The sequence below is a fragment of the Rousettus aegyptiacus genome, unplaced genomic scaffold, assembly GCF_014176215.1.
Source record: "Rousettus aegyptiacus isolate mRouAeg1 unplaced genomic scaffold, mRouAeg1.p scaffold_m13_p_13, whole genome shotgun sequence".
Classification (NCBI taxonomy): Eukaryota; Metazoa; Chordata; class Mammalia; order Chiroptera; family Pteropodidae; genus Rousettus; species Rousettus aegyptiacus.
The window spans coordinates 8,931,145-8,950,612 of NW_023416288.1; the positions used below are offsets into that span (position 1 = coordinate 8,931,145).

Below are 19,468 nucleotides of genomic sequence, written 5' to 3' on the forward strand. Positions count from 1 at the left end.
CCATAAATTAAAATAATTCCATGAAAATATTAGGCATTTTAGTATGACTTATTTCCTTAAACTTATAAAATTATTGTTTCTGACATCATCATAACCCGTCTTTACCTATCTTGTTATAGTGTGTCACTACATAGTATAATTAAAATATAGCAACTATTAGACACACAAAAAGTTATTGAGAAAAGGAATTTGGAGAGAAGCTACTTAGTATATATTGTTTAATGTGTTAATCAAAAATCTCAAACATATTCTCACTCTGGAAATTAAGATTTCCTTGTTTACTAGACCACATACTAGAAAAAAATAAGTTAGTGTATCTCTTTTTAACATTTTTTTCCCAAATATATTTTTTCTGAATTCTCCAGACTACCCGGTATAAATGTGTACAAAGAAAATGAGCAAGTCACTTCCAAAATGTATTTAATGCATTTGGTAAGACACATAAGTGAAGCGTGAGAAGCCTGTTTCTCAGATTATTCACATCAATATAATTTCAGTTATTAAATAATAGATTAGATCACTCAGAGAGAGGTACAGGCCAATGCTGAATGGATAGGTCATTCAATTTTACAAGCAGTACATATTAGCAAATTTCATTTAGAAAGTCACAATAATAAGTCCATGACAGACTCAAAAGGCTCTTGAATATTTAACATATTTATCTCAAAGTAAACACTCAGAATTAATATTTATAATAACTCATTTGTTTTAAATATTTTATCTTTTCCATTTATTAACTTAAAACTATTTCTACTAAAAGTAAATGTTCAGAAATTATAAGTTTATATATTACCTAAATTGCAACAGAAATTATTAGCTTAATTACTTTGCACAGTTCAGATTCAACATGCTCACTGAGAAATTTTGTTTGCAACCATACTATGGCTAGGTTGATCTACCCCTGCTCTCTATTATTTTTTTTTTCTGTCACATGAAACTGAGACAATTAATTGGTACTGAATACGGATGGTTCACTGAGATCCTCTGTAGTATTGCAATTGGTATTTCTGTCTCACTAGTGAAATTAAATTAATAGGCTCTTGTGTAATGAAACAAATATTTCAATAACTAGAGGCTGTAACTTTGTATATAATTCTCCAGTATGTATGTGCACATATTTTCAAATTTCTACCTCTAAATATATTCTTTTCTATAACTACTTCACATATATTATTTACAAGAGGGCTTTACAATCAACTGTGTAGATTAAAAAACAATGTTGCCTCTGTAAACCACTAGTTCACCATTGGAATCTAAGCATTCTGTGATGCTCCATTAATTAAAGCTGGTTACCACTTCTGACCCCTACAGAGCAAAGCTTCCTTTTTACTAAATCACTTGCATCAGTTAGAATGGAATTCATCAAGTCAGCTGCAGCTGACCATGCCCAATTAACAAATAAATGAATAGAGAGAAAAAGCTGCTCAGCTTTCATCCAGCCATAGCTGTTCCAGTCAGGTTGTAAGGCCAGGCTGAATATTAAATAATGAATCCAGTTACAATGGCAATAAGAACACTGTTAAGTCTCCTGAGTTAATTGGCTTAAGCTGCTATTTTCTCTTTGAAGATGATATGACTAGAAGAAGTATCAAGCAGATGAAGAGAATTAAAAAGAAGATATGAGTTGGATAACACTGAATAAATAATATACTAAGAACTTAAATATTTGTACATTTGCTTTACCGAATCAATAAAATTTGTAAATTATGAATTTAATTGTCTTATAATCATTGCAAAAACACGAGTTTAGCTGATCATATTATATTTGCTGAAGAAATAAGATTTTTTTTAATGAATTCAGAAGATTTCTCCAATTCTTTAAGTAATTAAAATGATATAACTCTTTAGATTTACCTTGTGAAAAAATTATAGCATTAATTCTTCAGAGGCAATTTAACAAAATAAGAAAAGTATGTTTTAAACTTAACATGAAAAGTAAATTTATAACTTTTGTGGTCAAAAGAAAAATGAAGAAATAATTCTAGTTCTTTAAGATCGGATTCACTGTTAAGTCTCCGTGTATTCTTTTACTAATTATGATACATAAAAGAGAAGAAAAAGCATGAAATAAGCCAATTTGAGTGTAAAAGAGAACAGTAAGGAGCTGAAACTGCAGTAGAATAAAGATATCAAATTAAAAAATAACAGAATATTAAAGCGAAATATATATATTCTAAATATTACAGAGACAAGTATGAATATGAAACACATAAAACAATTAAATTAAATTAAGTCAAAAAGTGATGTTGGTCACTGCAATAACTTGTTTATTAAATTTTAAAAGCAAAAAATAGACATTTATCAAATAAAATGTATTGGTATATTGAAGTTGCTGGTGATGACTATAATAACATTTAAAAAAAGGCTGGAATACACAATCTGAGAACATTCTTAAAATAAAACTGACGAATTTTTAGTTTGTATGACGGATGAATCACCTATCACAGGATGTAACACACAGTAAGAATGAGAGCCATTAGAATCACAATACAGGTAAGTATGATGACAAGAAGAGTTGGAGACCGATTTAAATTCCGTGTGCAGTGTGAAAAGGGATTTAAAACTATAAAGATGTATACATATCTATTTTTATATAAATATGTAACCTAAATTTTGGGAAGAGGCTATCAGGGTATTTCTCTCAACTAAAGGATTATAAAATGGTATCTTGAATATGAAAAGCACTTAATTTCAGATGGTCTAAAAGTTCAACATAACACATCCCCTCGGAAACCATATAGTATTACACATATATTAAAAAAGGAAAACATTTAAATGAGGCCATTCTATTTCTAAAAAATTAAAACCAGATTTTTATATTATAAACATCATGATAGACAAATAAACTTTCCAAAATACTGTCAGGGTTAAAAAAAAAAAAAAAAAACTTTGCGAGGTAGAAAGGTCAATTATTTTTCTCTGATATCTAAGGCAAACACTGGCCAATGCCATACTTGACAGCTAAGGTACAGTCAAAGGGCTTGGGCTGCAAAGCTATAAGACTCCACCATATTCACCATAAAATGCAAACTTCTCTATGTTTTATAAGACTACCTGATTTATTTCCTGACTACTCACCCATATCTCCTCTTCTGCTTCTCCTTGTTCTTTATGTTCCTGCTACAATGGCCTGCTTTCTGCTCCTTACACATGTCATGCTCTTCCTGGTTTGACTTCCTTGTGCTTGCTGGTCCCTTTGCCTGGTATGCTTTTCCCTGGTCTCTTTTTATTGCACTAGTTTGGGTCTCAGATAAAAAACACTCTCTTGGACATTGCTTCATATAATTTATCCCTCATAGAATCTTGAAAATATCACACTACTCACTACCTTGGGAACACTAACCTAACTCTAATTATATAACTCTATTTGCCCCATTTTCACAGTGTCATACAAAAAAAATATGAGCTCCACATGGGCTACATACCTCACTGACCTTGTTCAGTTGTATCTAGTACTTAACATATCACCTAGAACTATATTAACTTGCCATATTTATAATATTTGTTGAGTAAATAAATGAAGTGGAATCCATGTTTCTTGGTCCCCAAACCTGTGTCTTTTTTCCCAGGAAAAATAATTTGGTAAATGAACCTCAGTCTGGAGTCTAGGTTCTAAATCTCATTCTCACTCCATGACTCCATGAATCCTTTGTCTCCTCATATATATATATATATATATATATATATATATATATATATATATATATATATTTTTTTTTTTTTTTAAAGAAACAGAAAGAAACAGAAGAGAATGAACTGTGATTTTGGGGGGACGACTCATTTCATCTTCTGGCTCTCAGTTTCTCCTTTAATTAAAGAAAAATGGGGGGAGGAGAAAAAAAATGATGTAATGATAGAGTCTCTGTTCATCCCTCTTGCGACTAAATCAAAGTTGTGACGAAAACAAGGAGCAGCTGCAAAGAAAAATCACATGGGATCTAGATGAATGAGACATACAAATAGGGAGAAATCCAAGAAAGCACCCTGCAAAGGCAGAAGGGAAGACGGGCGAGGACACGAGGCTGCCGGTCTCGAGGTTTCGAGCAACTGAGTGAGACAGAGGCTGCGGCAGGGGCAGGAGTCTCTTAAAGGGGCCGCGTACGCGAACAGATTTTCACAGTGACAGACCTGCTCACTCTGAGCACCAATGCTCTAGTGCTCAGGGGACAAAGGGGACTTACCGGGAGATATTGTTGGGGTGAGGGTCAAGGCAATACTCGCTCGGTACGGAAGTGTTGCCAGTATTCACTGTTACCTGTTGAGCCCGTCCCACAACCAGTGCATGGACACAGCACCGCCATAGCTGTGACATAATCAAACTGAATAATAGAGGTCACTCCTCCCAGAGGAGTCCCTGAAATTCCACCTCCCTCAACTTGGAGCCCACCCAAGCCATATCTAGGAAAATCCTCAGCGACTCAGGTGCTCCTTGCTGAGACTCATACTGGTGGAGGCAGCTGGCCTCAGTTTCTGATGTGGCCTTTTGAGGCAACTATAAGCACAGCATCTGTGGATTGTTTGCTGAATCTTAACAGATGGCACCAGAGGGCAGAAGCTTGGGCTAAGTTCGGCATGCAGCTGAACTCCTCTCAGGACTGTGCCACTGGACACCTACTTCACAAATCCACACTAGTAAGACCGGGACACTTAGGAACTTCGCTTAGTACATAGACAAAGAAGCAGAAATCATATAAGAGAAGAGAACAGAGATCCAGATATAATGAGGTCAAGTAATCTAACAGATGCAGAGTTCAAAACATTGGTTATAAAGATGCTCAATGAACTTTTGAAAAATGTAGAGAACTCCAACAAAGAGATAAAAATGGAAAGGAGATTATAAGAGGAAACCAGTCTGAAATGGATAAGACACCTGTGATGAGAAGTATATTAAATGGAATAAAGAAAGGAATAAACAAAGTGTGAATAAAGAAGAGGATAACATGCCTTATCTAGAGGACAGGAAAGCCAATCAGGATACTCAAACAGAATGGCAAGAAAAAAGAGGCCAAGACTATAAAGATGATATAAGGAGGATGTGGGAAACTCTTAAGGCCCCAAATATTCGTCTGATTGGTGTAAGTGAAGAAAATCAAGATGTCGAACAGCTGTTTAAAGAAATAATGATGGAAAACTTCCTTAATGTGGTGAAGGAAATGGACATAAAACTCCAGGAAGTTCAAAAGATTCCAAAAATCAGGGATCCAAAGAGGCCCACAACAAGACACATCAAAATTAAAATGCTAAACATTAAATACAAAGAAAAAATTTTAAAAGGAGCATGAGAAAAATAAATAATTACATCTAAGGGAACACCCATACAACTGGTAGCTAATTTCTCAAGAGAGACTTTGTAGGACAAAAGGGCTTAGCGAAAAATATTAAAAAAAAAAAAAATGAAGACCCAGGATCTACAACCAAGAATAATTTATCCAGCAAAGCTATCATTTAGAGTTGAAGGACAGATAAAGAGCTTCCCAGACAAAAATAAACTAAAGAAATTTATCACCACCAAGCCAGAACTACAGGAAATGTGGGAGGGACTTCTTTAAAAAGAAAAAAAATATGTAACAAAAACAGGAATAAAGAATGGTAACAACTACATTCCTATCAATAAGTACCTTAAATGGAAAAGAATTAAGTGCTCCAAACAAGGGATGGAATGGCTAAAAATATAAGAAAACAAGACCCCTACATATGAAAAGGAAGGGAATGGAAAAAGATATTGCTGTGATGAACCTAGAAGGTATTTAAGTCAGACAGAGAAAGATAAATACTACATGATTTCACTTATATGCGGAATTTAAGAAATAAAGAAAACAAACTAATCAAAAACATACTCACAAATACTGTGGACAATTTGGTGATGGACAGAGAGGGGGAGGGTTTAGAAGGCTAGGAGAATGAGGTGAAGGGTTAAAGAAGTACAAATTAGTAGCTGATGGATGTTCACGAGGCTGATAAGCATGGCATAAGGAAAGCAATTAGCATTAATACCTTGGCTAGGTGGAGGGTCAGTGGAGGGAGGGAGCAATTGGGGGTTCATTTCACTAACTATATAGATGTCTAACCAATGTACTGCATACTTAAAACTAATTAAAATTTAAAAAAAACAGGAAAACAAAATCGGTAGGTTTCCTTCTCTCTAAAAATTCTAATTCTGAATCTATGAACTTTAACTTAAAGCAAAGTGTCTATAAAGCCTTTTTTTTTTTTTCTTAATGCCAAGTAACTGCGAGATCATTTAAATGGTGAATGCTGGTATAAAGAAGCATTTATCAAAAGAGTCTCTTGACATCTAAACCCCTTGTTCCTGATATATATATTTTGATTTAGGGCAATACATTCATAGCATAGAACTACAGCCATCAATCAGTCAAACAGATAGTTTGCAGGTGAACATAAATAAAAACATTAGTTAGGCTTTTCTTCTCAATTTCACAGGTTTTATTCCTTCAGTTACACCCCTGAAGTGATAAGACCATCTTTTGCTAAGACCTTAAAAATGAACACACCCTTTGTCAGTAGTCTCCAAAAGAATCCATTAGAGGGTCGAAAGAAAACAGAATTTATACTTCTCTATAGCAAGTGAAACAAGTAAAAACAAGTTTACTAATATATGGATTGAGATTATTAGTATTCCCCGTCTCCCTTCCCATCTCACTGTGTGTGATCTCGTTTCCAGTCACCTGTTACACTGTAGGTACCTACCCCAGGAGAAAGTGGAAAACCCACACAATGACCAGTTGAGAGCTGAGAGCTGCTTTCTCATTGTACAGTCGTTTTCAATGTATTATTCTACACTTTCTATATAATTTACATATTATCTTTTCTAGTTTAACCTATTTCATATCGACTAATAGCTTTAAAATTTTTCAGCAAATTAATAGATTAAAGATGAAATTCTAGCAATGTAAGTTGCACTGAATAACAAGAAAATGACAGAGATGTTGCTTCTATTTCCAAAATTAGCTCTTCTTCAATGTCATTATAAAAATAGTGTTTTAATCAGTTTAATTAGGAAAGCTGGTCAAAAAACTTAAATTTATCAAAAGGACTATTATAAATACTACTTAAATTTACTATTGATAATATTGTCCTGTATTTATACAGTCTATTAAGATATTTCCAATGGTAATATGAAGTCATCATAATTAACAAAGGCATTTAATAACTAACATCCAGAAAAACCTTTACACTTTTTCTTCTGGTGATTTTTAATGTCATATGCCACTTTAACCAATCTTTGTAAAATTTTACTAAACGAAGATTTAAAAGTCTCTTTTGATGTTTAACATATTAGTTCAGTAGTACAAATACACACTTTTTAAGTAAATATTCTTGTACTAAGAGATGCATTTTTTAAAACTGATATGTATGTGACATCAAAAAAAGGTTGAAGACATCATTGAAAAGAACTAACCATCGTTATTTACCCTATATTGTATGTAGGCTAAGTTTGTAATGCCCACATAATGCCACTGAATTTTGCAAACTTGAAGAACATTCATTGAGTTTTAAACAAATACATCATACACTATTTTAAGAAAGAAAACTAGATGTGGAGTATATACAGAATTATGCATTCCACTACTCCAAAATAACCAAGAACCAATTTTTAAACTATCCTTGCAAAAGGAGCATGTGCCCAAGTGCACAAAGCACGAAAAAAAAATCTAAATAGACTCAAAAATTTTGAAAGAAGCCCCCCAAAATAGAAAGCAGAATTCCCAGAAGAAACCGAATCTAATCTAATCCACTTTTTATTAGTTTTACAGTTTTTTCCTAATGTCTCTTCATGTGGTCATATTTCACATGAGTTTATGCATTAATTTTAAGGTATCCATGGTAAATATCACTGGGAATAGCAGATTAGATCAGTGGAGATTTATGATGCAAAGTCTAATAATCTTTTTAATCATAGAGATTTTATTTTACCTACTGCAAATCAGTCTGCGATGAAGCTGGTTGAATAAAATGCAAGTCGAATACATCAAAATTAAATATGACAGAATAATGAATAGGTATAATCGATTAAAATTTTAAATCAAAACCATCTCCAAAAATTTTAACCTGAAAGTCTTGATTTATAACAGCTCCATAACAGGGCCCTCTCCCATTCCTCGTGGGTGTCAACAGCATAGCATAGTGACACACTGCTGTGGATTGCACTGTCTGCACTGTCTGCACTTCATTTAATTCTCTGCACTATCAAATACCAAATGTGTGACACTGAGGAAGTCACATCAGCTCACTAAGCATTACTTGTCTTATCTGAAAATCATTATAAAATAATAGTACATTATATGAAAGATTAGTGTTAACTTTAAATGATACATTGTATATAAAACATTACTGCCTAGTAAAAGTAGTATATATAATATGTTAACTATTATAATCCAATGTAAACTTATTTAAACCATTTATTTTAAATGTACACACAAAGGAATGGCAACTCATAGTAAACCAGTTATTATATAGTAGCAATTAATATTCCATCTCTAAGCCATCACTTATTTGAGGATGTAACATCGGTCATTAGCAGAGCCTGAAATAAAGGCTACATACTATAACATAGTTTTTTTTTTAAAAAAAGTTAGAAAAGAAATCTAGACTTTGATTCTTTCTTTAATAATCAGAAAAACTTTCATTGCAGTTTGACGCAATAAAAGTCAAATTATGAAAGATTGAACTTCTTAAAAGGCATTTAGTTAAAATATTATGTTGGAATTAATTTTAATTTAGACAAGACTCTGCTAAGAAAATAAATAGCAACATAAATATGCAAGGGAATTCAGTAGACTAGCCAAAAGTCCCAGACAGGTCAAATTTTCAATGTGATCAATAAAATAAAATGTAGCAAATAAATCAACTCAATTTATCGGCATGAGAATTTTGGGTAAAACATTTTATTTGGCTTTTAGTCTGAAATCAAAATCTTGGAATTAGGTTAATAAGGGTTTTTAATGATCTGCATTTTTTCTGCTTGCTTTTAGAATTAAGAAAATAGTGCAGCTTGCTGGCAAAAGTCAAGCTTTCTGGGCAATCTGCTTCACTAATCTTGAGGGAATTTAAGGAATTATTGGGACAGATGATTCTAAAAAAATAAGCCAAGAACCTAAATAATTTCAAAACTAAAGAAAACTTAAATGATTTTCACAAATAATTGCTGCATCAGTAGTTTTTTTAAATTTTATTTTGATATTTAATTTTTCTTTCAAATCTGGATACATAAAACCTACAATGATATCAAGACAAATGTGAACATTGTGCTCACACTTTTTTATACAATGTTAGAATTATAATAAAATAAAATATAGCTCGATCTATTACTCTTTCATTATCATTAATACATACACACATACAAACATGCTCCATCTGACGCCAGAGAGCTTGACAGGGATATAAGTCCAAAACAGGGTCCCAACCCAGAGTTCTGGTGACCAAGTTCTTGACATACGCCACAAGAAAAAATTTAAGGACAAGACAAACGGCAAGCAGGAAAGCATAAGATTTATTAAAGGGAAAGTACACACTTAAGAGGGAAGTGCCGCCGGACTCAGAGCAGAGTCGCTCACAGAATGTCTGTAGCATGGGCTTCTGTTTTTCTTAGTGGCAGGGCCTGGAGCCTTGGTACTAACATGGCCTCACTGTCTCCTCTTAGTGGGCGGAGAGCTTGGTTTTCACCCATATTTGGCACTTCTGGAACTGTAAGGTGCACGAAGGGAGCCATAGTATTTGCAATGCAGATAACGATATAATGATTTATAATTAACCGAAGGTCAGGTCTAGGTCTAATATGCCATGTTAGCTAAAAAGGAGTAGTTTTGGCTTATTTTCTCTTCCCAAAGCTAAAATGGGGTGAGGTCGTAACACCTCCTGGAGCTAAGACAGGGAGAAGGCTTGAACAGAGGACAAAGGAAGAATTCTGGAGCTGTATCTTAGAGGGGAGGAGGTGTCCCTAGACTATCTATCCTGCCTCACATTTGGAGCTAAAATCACTGCAAAGCAATCTTAAATTTATTGTAATAATATTATTATTTAAAATATATATATGTGTGTGTGTGTGTATATATATATATATGTATACACAATTATTAACATTTCCGGATTTCCTGCTATGAGCCAGGAAATGTTCTAAATGTTTTATATATGTTAACTAATTTAATTTTCACACTAACTGTATGAGGTAGGTACTACTATTACCTTTATTTTACAGACCAAATATGTGAAACACCGAGCGATTATGTGACTTTGCCAATATCACAAAGCTTAAAAATCACAGAGTGAAGCTTCAAATCCAGGTAGTGGTACTCCAAAGGAAAAACTCTTAACTATGACACTCTACTACCTCTGTATAACGGTGTATACAGTGATCAAACATGTATGCCTTATTATTACTTAGGGGGAAAAGTTGCATATAGAAATATTTAGGAATGAAATGTCATATTTTTAATGTCTTAAAATATTTAAGCAAATAATAAGTGAAGCAATTATGGAGACTCATTATACTCTCTATTGTATATTTAAAAATTTTCCCTGATAAAATGTAAAAACAAATTAAAATCTTACATTGAAACATTATACCCATCTTAATGCAGTAGCCTCACTGGAAATAAAATTCACTAACTATTATTTATTTATAATAACTTGGCTTATCAGATCTGTCCAGACGTAGAACCAAAAATCCTGACCTTAAAAGGTTAACACATCTTCACAAAATGCTAAGTTATATGGGCACTGAAACACAAACACCTACACAATTTAATAAGCATCACCTCAAATATTACTTTAAACAATTAAAGAGAGAAAGTAAATAAGAAGATGGTTGCCTCAAGTTGCTAAAAATTTAATAGAAAAGGTGATTCCTATATACAAATCCCATACTGTAAGGTATTATACTATCAAGGCCAGAAGTGTGTAATAAATTGTTTAGAACATCCAGAGGAAGGTAGCCATTTACTACCAAGGAAAAACAAGCAAGGCTTCAGGAGGAGGTAGTATTTAAATTGGTTTTTAAATACTTAGCACTTGATCAGAGAAATTATAGGATATCATGATCGAGTAATTAGAAGAGAGACTATTTTAACATTAACAGCATGGGCACAGAGCTAATCTCCTTATATTTCTGGTAAGGCTATGTCCTTCCATGAGAATTGTGGCTCACCAAATAATTTAGCCCAGTTGTACTTACATTTTTTAAGTTTCAAGGAGAAAACGTGTTTAAATGACTTCAGTGACATATATATTTTTTATCATATTACACAATCCTAAACTAAGAGACATTAATTACCCCTTATTTCAGCCACTGCTTTAGCTAAATCTGGTTGTCACTGAGTATTTATTTTTATACTCACAAGGTGAATATAAATAACATCTATCTAAGAAGAGTAGCATAGATATTATAAAATGTCCCTCAGAAATTGTCTTATATCGAAGTCCTTGAAAGTTTACAGCCTGATAGTTTCCCACAAATTGACTAATTTAGTTGTCGCTAAAAGAAAGGTTACACTCCAAAGGAATAATTGATTAAATACTTGTTTGACCTTTAAGTGAGGCCATGTATTATCACTGTAATAAACAAAATCAATAGATAACACTTAAATATGTCATTCTTTATATTCGAATCTTAACTTGGTGATAGACCAGCATAATAAACATGGAATAATAATAGTAATTAGATTTTGAATTTAATTCTGAATCCAAAGTGCACTACATTTCTGGCCTTTGTATGACTTCTATTATGAAAGCTACTCTCTCTTCATCTCCAGCTATTCATATTCTACACTTCCAACCTGGGCCTGCACCTTCCAATTTAAATATTGGTGTTTTGCAGTTTCTGTACAGTATTAAGGTATTATTATTATTATTTTATGTCATGTAGATATGTGGAGCAGGCTGAGAGTAGGAAAGTAGGGAGTAGTGGAATTGTGGCAAGTGGAGAATGTATCACAGCCAAAGACATTCAAACTCATTTTGTTTTTAACATTGTATCAGCACACCAAAATTTATATGTAATTGAATCTGGCTTTGCTATATATGTACCTTAACATTTGCTGGGGAAATTTCAGCCACTTGTTTTCAAAGCCCACTCATAAACTAAGCATAAAACTATTCCAGGCCAAACTAAATATTTAGCTGTCCAATAGAAATGTCCTCTTGGATATCCTTGAGCAAATTTTTGGTATAAACATTCTTGATTTTTAAAAATCTTTGCCTGAAATAAATTCTGCAGGCTTTCAAATCTACAATTACCTGTAGATTACTCTGAAGACCTGAACGCTTTCTTTATTAAACCTGTGATTATCTCTAATCCATATGCTTTGATTTAATCTTTGGGAACACAAGACTGATGGTTTATATCTCTGCATTTTGTCCTCCATATATGTTACATTTTCTCCACACTCCCTTGTTTTTGTTTGTTTGTTTGTTTGTTTTACCATTTTGAGCTTATGAGAGTATTTCCCATTTCCTCTGTGCATCATAGATTAATTTGCATTGTCAAATTTGTTAGCTCTCCCAGTAGACATTTAGTTTTAGTGGTTTTGGTTTTGATGATTATATTTCAGTCTATTTGCCATCGATCACTAACTTTTTCTTTGGAGACACTAAGCATATATTAAATATTGTATTTCTTTTTCCTGAAGTAATACTATTTCAGAGGAAAATTTTTCTCTGGGTCTTTAATATTATAGTATTTCTATTGTACTGTTAGGGAATTTTTCATAGATCCCTCCACTGACTGGTTTCTATTTTATCAGTTTTAAATGAAGAAAGACATATCTAAGTGTTTCTTCAGGATTAGGATTATCTAGTCTCAGCATTGGGAAATAGTCAGACGGTATTGATTCTTTTTCAAGCATTTTTTCATTATTGCTGTCGAATTTGCAACTTGAGGGCAGAGAATGATATAAGTAGGTTTCTGGTCAGCAGTAGGCATTTGCTAAGGGCAACTGTTCTCTCCGGGGTGTGTATTTCAATTCCAATCCTCAATATTACAGTGACTTACGCAGGTATGGGCTGAAACTGTGGGTGATGGTGAAGGGGCTGCTTTAAAAATGAGATTAAGAATGGAGAACAAAAATGGGGTATATATAATTATGGCTCTGGCAGTCTTCAGCCATTTTGTACTTGTGTAACATGAAACATCTATTTTAACTGAGATTCATTAATTTATTGGAAGAAAACCTTATTGAGTGATTACAATGTGCTAGTTGATATAAAAGTTATGTTGGATGCTGTGAATACATAAGAGCTGCTCTCCAGAAACTTAAACTTCAGGGAAGAACCCAAGAAAATAATTTATAAAGATTGATTTTGCCTCCAAGAAAAAGAAACAGCCATTTCATTATTAAAGTCATATTGGCTTGGAAAAAAAAAAAAAAAAAACTAGTAAAAGTTTCTTCAGGGTCTTAAATACCAAACAAAGGCAATACTAACTGATTCAAAAATCTTAAGATGGAAAAGGAACTATAAATAATGTTTAGTAATATTTATATATGAAAAATGTATAATTCTATTAAATCTAGGTAAAAAATTTAGAAACATAAGAGACCATTTCAATAGCTTTTAAATAAATGTTTAAGAATAATATCTAAACTTGGATGATGGTCATAGAGATGGGAAGGAAATGTTGATGTAAGAGAGTTGGGAAACAGAGAAAATGACCGCTAGGAATAGTCATAGGTAAACAGATCATCTCTTGCTAATGTAAAACTGGGAAAAAAGTTAAAAACGTTTAACCATAGGCTAAAAGGATTTGCAATCTTTTAGTCTCCTTCAAGAGGTATGATATTTAAAATACAAACTTTGAGATCTCAGATTTTATACCACTATTTGAACATATAAGAGCAAATGTATTAATTGATAATGTTGTTTCAATATTTAGTATTACAATTAGTTTTGTCCATTAGATATTAGATGAGATGATAAAGGCACATTAAATAATCTCCAATCATCAACTTTAAATAATAAATATGGCTTTGTGGAATTTGAGAAAAAATATACAACTAAACTGGCATATATAAAAGTTATAACAAAGAACAGTGATGGTAAGCCAGTTCAAATCAGAACAATTAGATGAACTACGATTGGTGAGAATCTGATATATAAAATATCAAGCACTACAAATATACAGCTGTATACTTGTATATAATCCACCTGCATTGCAAAACTTTGGATGAGGGCGAGTAAATTTCTGCATTAATAATCTGACTTCATCAGATAAGCAACAATCTTCAAAAATAGTGCAACCCGTGAAAATCCTAAAGTAGAATATTAAAGTGTCACATTTACTTACATGTCTTAACTTTCCTTCATTGTAAGATAGTAAATATCTTTATTGTAGGAAAAAATTTTATCAGTATTATCAAAACACATGGATTAAGGAAGATTAAAAACTACTCAGTACAGCCCATAATTATGTAACAATTTTATAGTAAGAGATAATTTTTTCCTCAGTTCCAAGTTGAAGATTTTAACTATACTTAAATGATGGAAGTCACTCAGATGAGTGGTTAGAGTTTGGACATTAACTTTAATATGTCAAGGAGAGCAATTTGAAGATATTTGCAGAAACTATCTTCCATTTAGTATACTCCCTACTCCCTCTTTAGCAATGGAACCCTATATTTTTATTTGAATACATATTTTTCTAGAGTAGAGAGGGGGAGAAAATATATTTTATATCTTATTGCAATTAGGCAAGAAAAGTCACTAAGTTGTGAACCATGGGTGCAGGTAAAAGTGATGTGTGCAATTTCCAGAACATGCCCTTAAAGACAAATGGCATGCCCTCCATTGCCATTTGCTGCCTTCCTGTTATCTAGAATGCAAAAATCATTGTGGATATTGGAGCATCCATCTTGGCCCACACCATGGAAAAGCTATATTAAGAGGAACAGAAAACATGAGAAAAAGACCCTGGGGACTGGCTAATCGAGAGTTGCCATATTAGATTTTGTACATAGAATAATACATGAAAGAAGAATAAACTTTTGTTCATGCCACTTTTACTTTAGGTCTCTGTGTAATGGCTAAACCAATGTGCTAATCATAACACATGGTTCATTTTTATTCAATGTCTAAAGGCATATAAGAGCAATAGTATTACTATATCTAAAGCACTTTGAATTTCCTCAATAAAAAGTTTTAACAAAGAATAAAGTAAATTATCTTACAATTCTTTAAAAATCCTCAAAAATTTTACATGAAATAGTCCAATTCCAGAAAACTTGACTATGTTAGCAGGATTCCAATAACATGCAGACCTGGAATGAAATTTATGGATCACGTAGTCAACTGTAGCATGTCTTAGATGAGAGAAAAATAGTCCGTATTTAAATAGGTTTTAATGCCCTTCAGGCAACTACAATTTTAGGGCTGGATAGGGGCATGAATCAAAGTCTCTGATTCCTATTCTAATGCTGTTTGAACTACACAACACTCTTTGCCAATTATTCTGCCGCTGCTGTTATTTATATATAAAGAAATGGAAATAATTTCTCTAATTGATGACCATCATGTTTATTAAGTCTTAATTTAAAAGTTGATATTTGTTCTTTTATAGGATTTTTATTTAATTTGTTAGAGCTCAACTCATGACCTAAAAACGAGAATGAATCCTTTTTATAGGCATAATTATAACCCACAGTAACATTACGGACTCTTTTGGATACGAAAAACAAAACACAGGTCATGTTTAACAGATTCAGATATTATTTTCTGTACTACAGAGTTTTATTTTAATATGTGATAAATATCTGTGTAGACAAATTATGTAACCATAATATTGAGTATAACCTGTGTGTAATTTTCCACTTATAATTGACATATATTCTAACTTTGCATCATAGTGATTGAAAGTGAGGTAGTACATACTAAAAAGTCAGCATAAGGGTATATTATTGTTAAAATCTTAAACGAAGAGAACTGGCTATTTCTATACAAAATAAAAAAGTAAACTTCAAATTAATAAGCAAACCTGACTTAAGGAAATGAAGCTATTTTACTTGACATTACAAATGCAACTTCTTTAATCGGTTTAGAAAAAAAAAATATATATATATATGCAAAATCGTATCTTCATCTTTAGGCAACACTAGTTTATGGGATGAGACCACAGCATGTTAATCTATCCATTTTATTTAGTATAAAATCATTGTCATAGTACAAACCAAATGTTTAGAAAAAGTTGCAACTGGCTTACCACCAGGAAAGTTGATAAACATTTTGTTCACTATACATAATATCCATAGCTAACTATACATAATATTCAATATGCATCTATATTTATGTTATTTTTAAGAAACTAACTCAAAACCATGCAGAATGTATTGGTCTAACAGTCAGTGTGAAGAGTCTTCCCAGAAACTTTGACTAAAATATAATGAAGTTGCATATATTTAAAAAATTACTGAACTAAAGTATCAGCTGTCACGAATGACTTAAGTTGCCTAAGAATATCTGTGACTTTCCCATTTATTAGGTAGCAACATTATTGCTTTTCAGAATAAAATATTCATATGACAAAGAATTCATTGTCATAATTAGTGAAAAAATATAAAATATTCATTTTGTTTTCATTGTCCTATTGTGCTTCAAAGACTGAGCTGGTAGGGCTAGTTGTTGCACAGCTTCCAGATGTCATTCATATTGTAGCTGAAATAAGTAGGTCCCCCTGGTGTGTGCAGTTTGTGCCAGAGCAGACAGTGACCCTGGTAACAAGAGCCAAGATACAGAAATGGACGAGATCCAATGTCTGTCTTCAGCAACACTAATGGAAAGCATATTATTTAAGTCAGTGCAACGAACTGAGGTCTAGACAGGATACAATGTAAATTCAGATTCAGAGAAACATAGCATTTCTCCTTAGGAAAATGACAATCATAAGTTGTTAAAAGATCACATAAACACTAAATTTCATCATTATCTTGTTTCCTAACAAGTATTCTTCTTATGCTATAAAACATTTCCTGAAAATACTAGGTCAATTTGTTCTGTAAAACTAATTATCCTCGTATAATTAAGTTTACCTTAGAATTTATGTAAAAATTTTAATACTCACATCAAGATCATCTTTTGCATTGTAGTAGACAACTTCATTGCTCTGTTAAAAAAAAAAGAATGCTTTATTGATTTGAGTAAAAACAGAAAAATATGCTAGATGAAACACTGAATACATTTTATTCATATTTTAAATAATAAAACTTTCATAATGTTCCTTTAACAATGTATTCCACAATGATCTATAATGATAGCCAATATTTTCTAAGAACATATTAAAGCACTATATCAGTGATATTAGAAAAGCACATCTTGCACTGAGGAAAAAAGAGTTCAGTATATGTCTGAGGACAATTTGTCAAGGAAAAATAAAAAATACATAATGCAATAAGTTATATACACACACACACACACACACACACACACACACACACACACACACACACTTCTAAACCATGAAATGATGAAAAAGATAATTCAAAAAAAAAATCTAAGATAAATGGTTTGTTAACTTTGCTGAAATCATGACTTTAAAAAAATATATATATCAGGTGTTGAAACTACTCTTAAAGAAAGGTATATATGCACAATGTTGCCAGAAATTTTTTCATGAGATTCAGATAAGGAATCAAGAGTAACTGTGCATATAGATAGCAAAAATATCAGATTATTTAATACACTAATATTCTCATGTTCTATCAAAGTGGTGAATGATTGTTAGCTCTTCAAAAATATATGTATATAAAAATTTCTGCTAGCTATAAATGTTGCTGAAGTATATTGTACATACACATTATGGACCATTATAAATTGTGCTATAGAGGGAAAATGGAATGGAAAGAATGAATAAAATGATTGTCAAGGAATTTAAAATTCCTTTTCTTTGTTTCAGGCTAGATCTATGTAATGCAAAAATAATCTACTTAATACTAATTTCCTTTCTTCTCCTGAAGTAACTGAAAACATAGTTCAACTTCTGTACATTCTCAGCAATAACATGAGCACAATGTAAAAAATATATATATATACTTCTGTGCCTCTTAATTATTTACAAACATGGATACTCTAAAATTTTATTTGAAGGAAACATAAGACACACAAAAAAACAAAGAAAATTACTGGGGGAAAATATACTAGATTAATGCTTCTTAAAGCATGCCCCCCTCCCCCCAAAAAATGAGTATTTCTTCAAGATATAATAAACATAGGCAAAAGTGTTCTATGGTCATGACTTCAAAATAAATCATAAAGTTAAAATTTCAGCAGGACTTCACAGAGCCTTAGTGTATGACGTACATTATAAATCTCCAAGAGGAAAGTAGATCTTGTTTTGTTTCCCAGATCTGTTTGCCACAGAATCTGCCTCCTCTTTTTGATGTGAGACCGAAGATCTATAAAATATAGGTCTCTCTGAAGATTAAACAACGAAACCAAAACTATAGAGGCAAGCATAAGAACATGATTCATAATACTGAATAAAACCCAGGAGTTTGAATTTACTTGATATAGAGTTAATAAAACTTTTTAAATTACTACTTATTGATATTTTTAAAAAATAGGTAGCTAGAAAATTTTAACATGCATATGTTTTAATTCTTGAAATATTTCTTATAGCATCATTTTTTCCAACAAAGTTAAAATACAAAATCAGAACTCATCACATGCACAAAGCAAGAGAATCTTCTGAGTCCACCTGAGACTCAAATCTAATTACTGGTTTATTGATCCATCATGCAACTCCATAATTTATACTCAGGTGACAATTTTCAATTTAGAATGTGGATTCCATCAAAAGTTAAAACATTGAATAAGTCTGTCTTCTACCTGCTTGCTTATATTTTAAAAATTGAAACATATTAAAACCAAGGTGAAACTGCATTAAATTTCAAGCAGTTCAGCATCATCATTTTAAATATTCATTTAATACCTATACATACATACTGCTATGCCAAGAGAGACACAAAATAAGTTAAATGATGAAAACATTGAGAGAACTCAATGGCTCAACTTAAATCAGAACAAATTATACAGTGAGTCAGAAAAAGGATCTTGCTTTCTAGTGAGAAATGTATGTATATCAAAAGTTTTTCCTTTCAAAAGTTTTAGTGTCAAGGATTATCTTTCAGTGATCTTTACAATCTAACCTAAACTACTTTTACTGGAATTTAAAACTACTTCCTATATCATTGTATTTCTGTGGAATTGGAGACTTCATTTGATTGTAGTACAAGCTGTCTGCACAATCAATGGATGCACTGGATATTTGTATTTCTACTTTTAAGATGCTCTTTTTATTTATATACAATGTCCATTTCTTATGTAGTCCAAATAAAATGCAAAGGAAAACTAAAGTGTGACTTTATACAGAAAAACAACAAAATGATGAAGCACTTAATCTAATACATGTGCTTCGACAGACTGTCATATTTTAATAGAAAATTCAGACCTTAGTGGAATGTACAACTGA

The 19,468-nt window shown here is 32.1% G+C and overlaps 1 protein-coding gene across 7 annotated transcripts in view; it reads right to left on the reverse strand.

The window, feature by feature from the left end:
- Positions 1–19,468, reverse strand: part of CACNA2D1 (calcium voltage-gated channel auxiliary subunit alpha2delta 1) — a 449,625-nt gene that overhangs the window by 176,809 nt on the left and 253,348 nt on the right. For all 7 annotated transcript variants that reach the window (XM_016127273.2, XM_016127276.2, XM_016127274.2 and 4 more), the window contains exon 5: positions 17,063–17,104. In XM_016127273.2, coding sequence (XP_015982759.1) covers positions 17,063–17,104 — 42 coding nt within the window. The remainder of the gene's footprint in view (positions 1–17,062; positions 17,105–19,468) is intronic.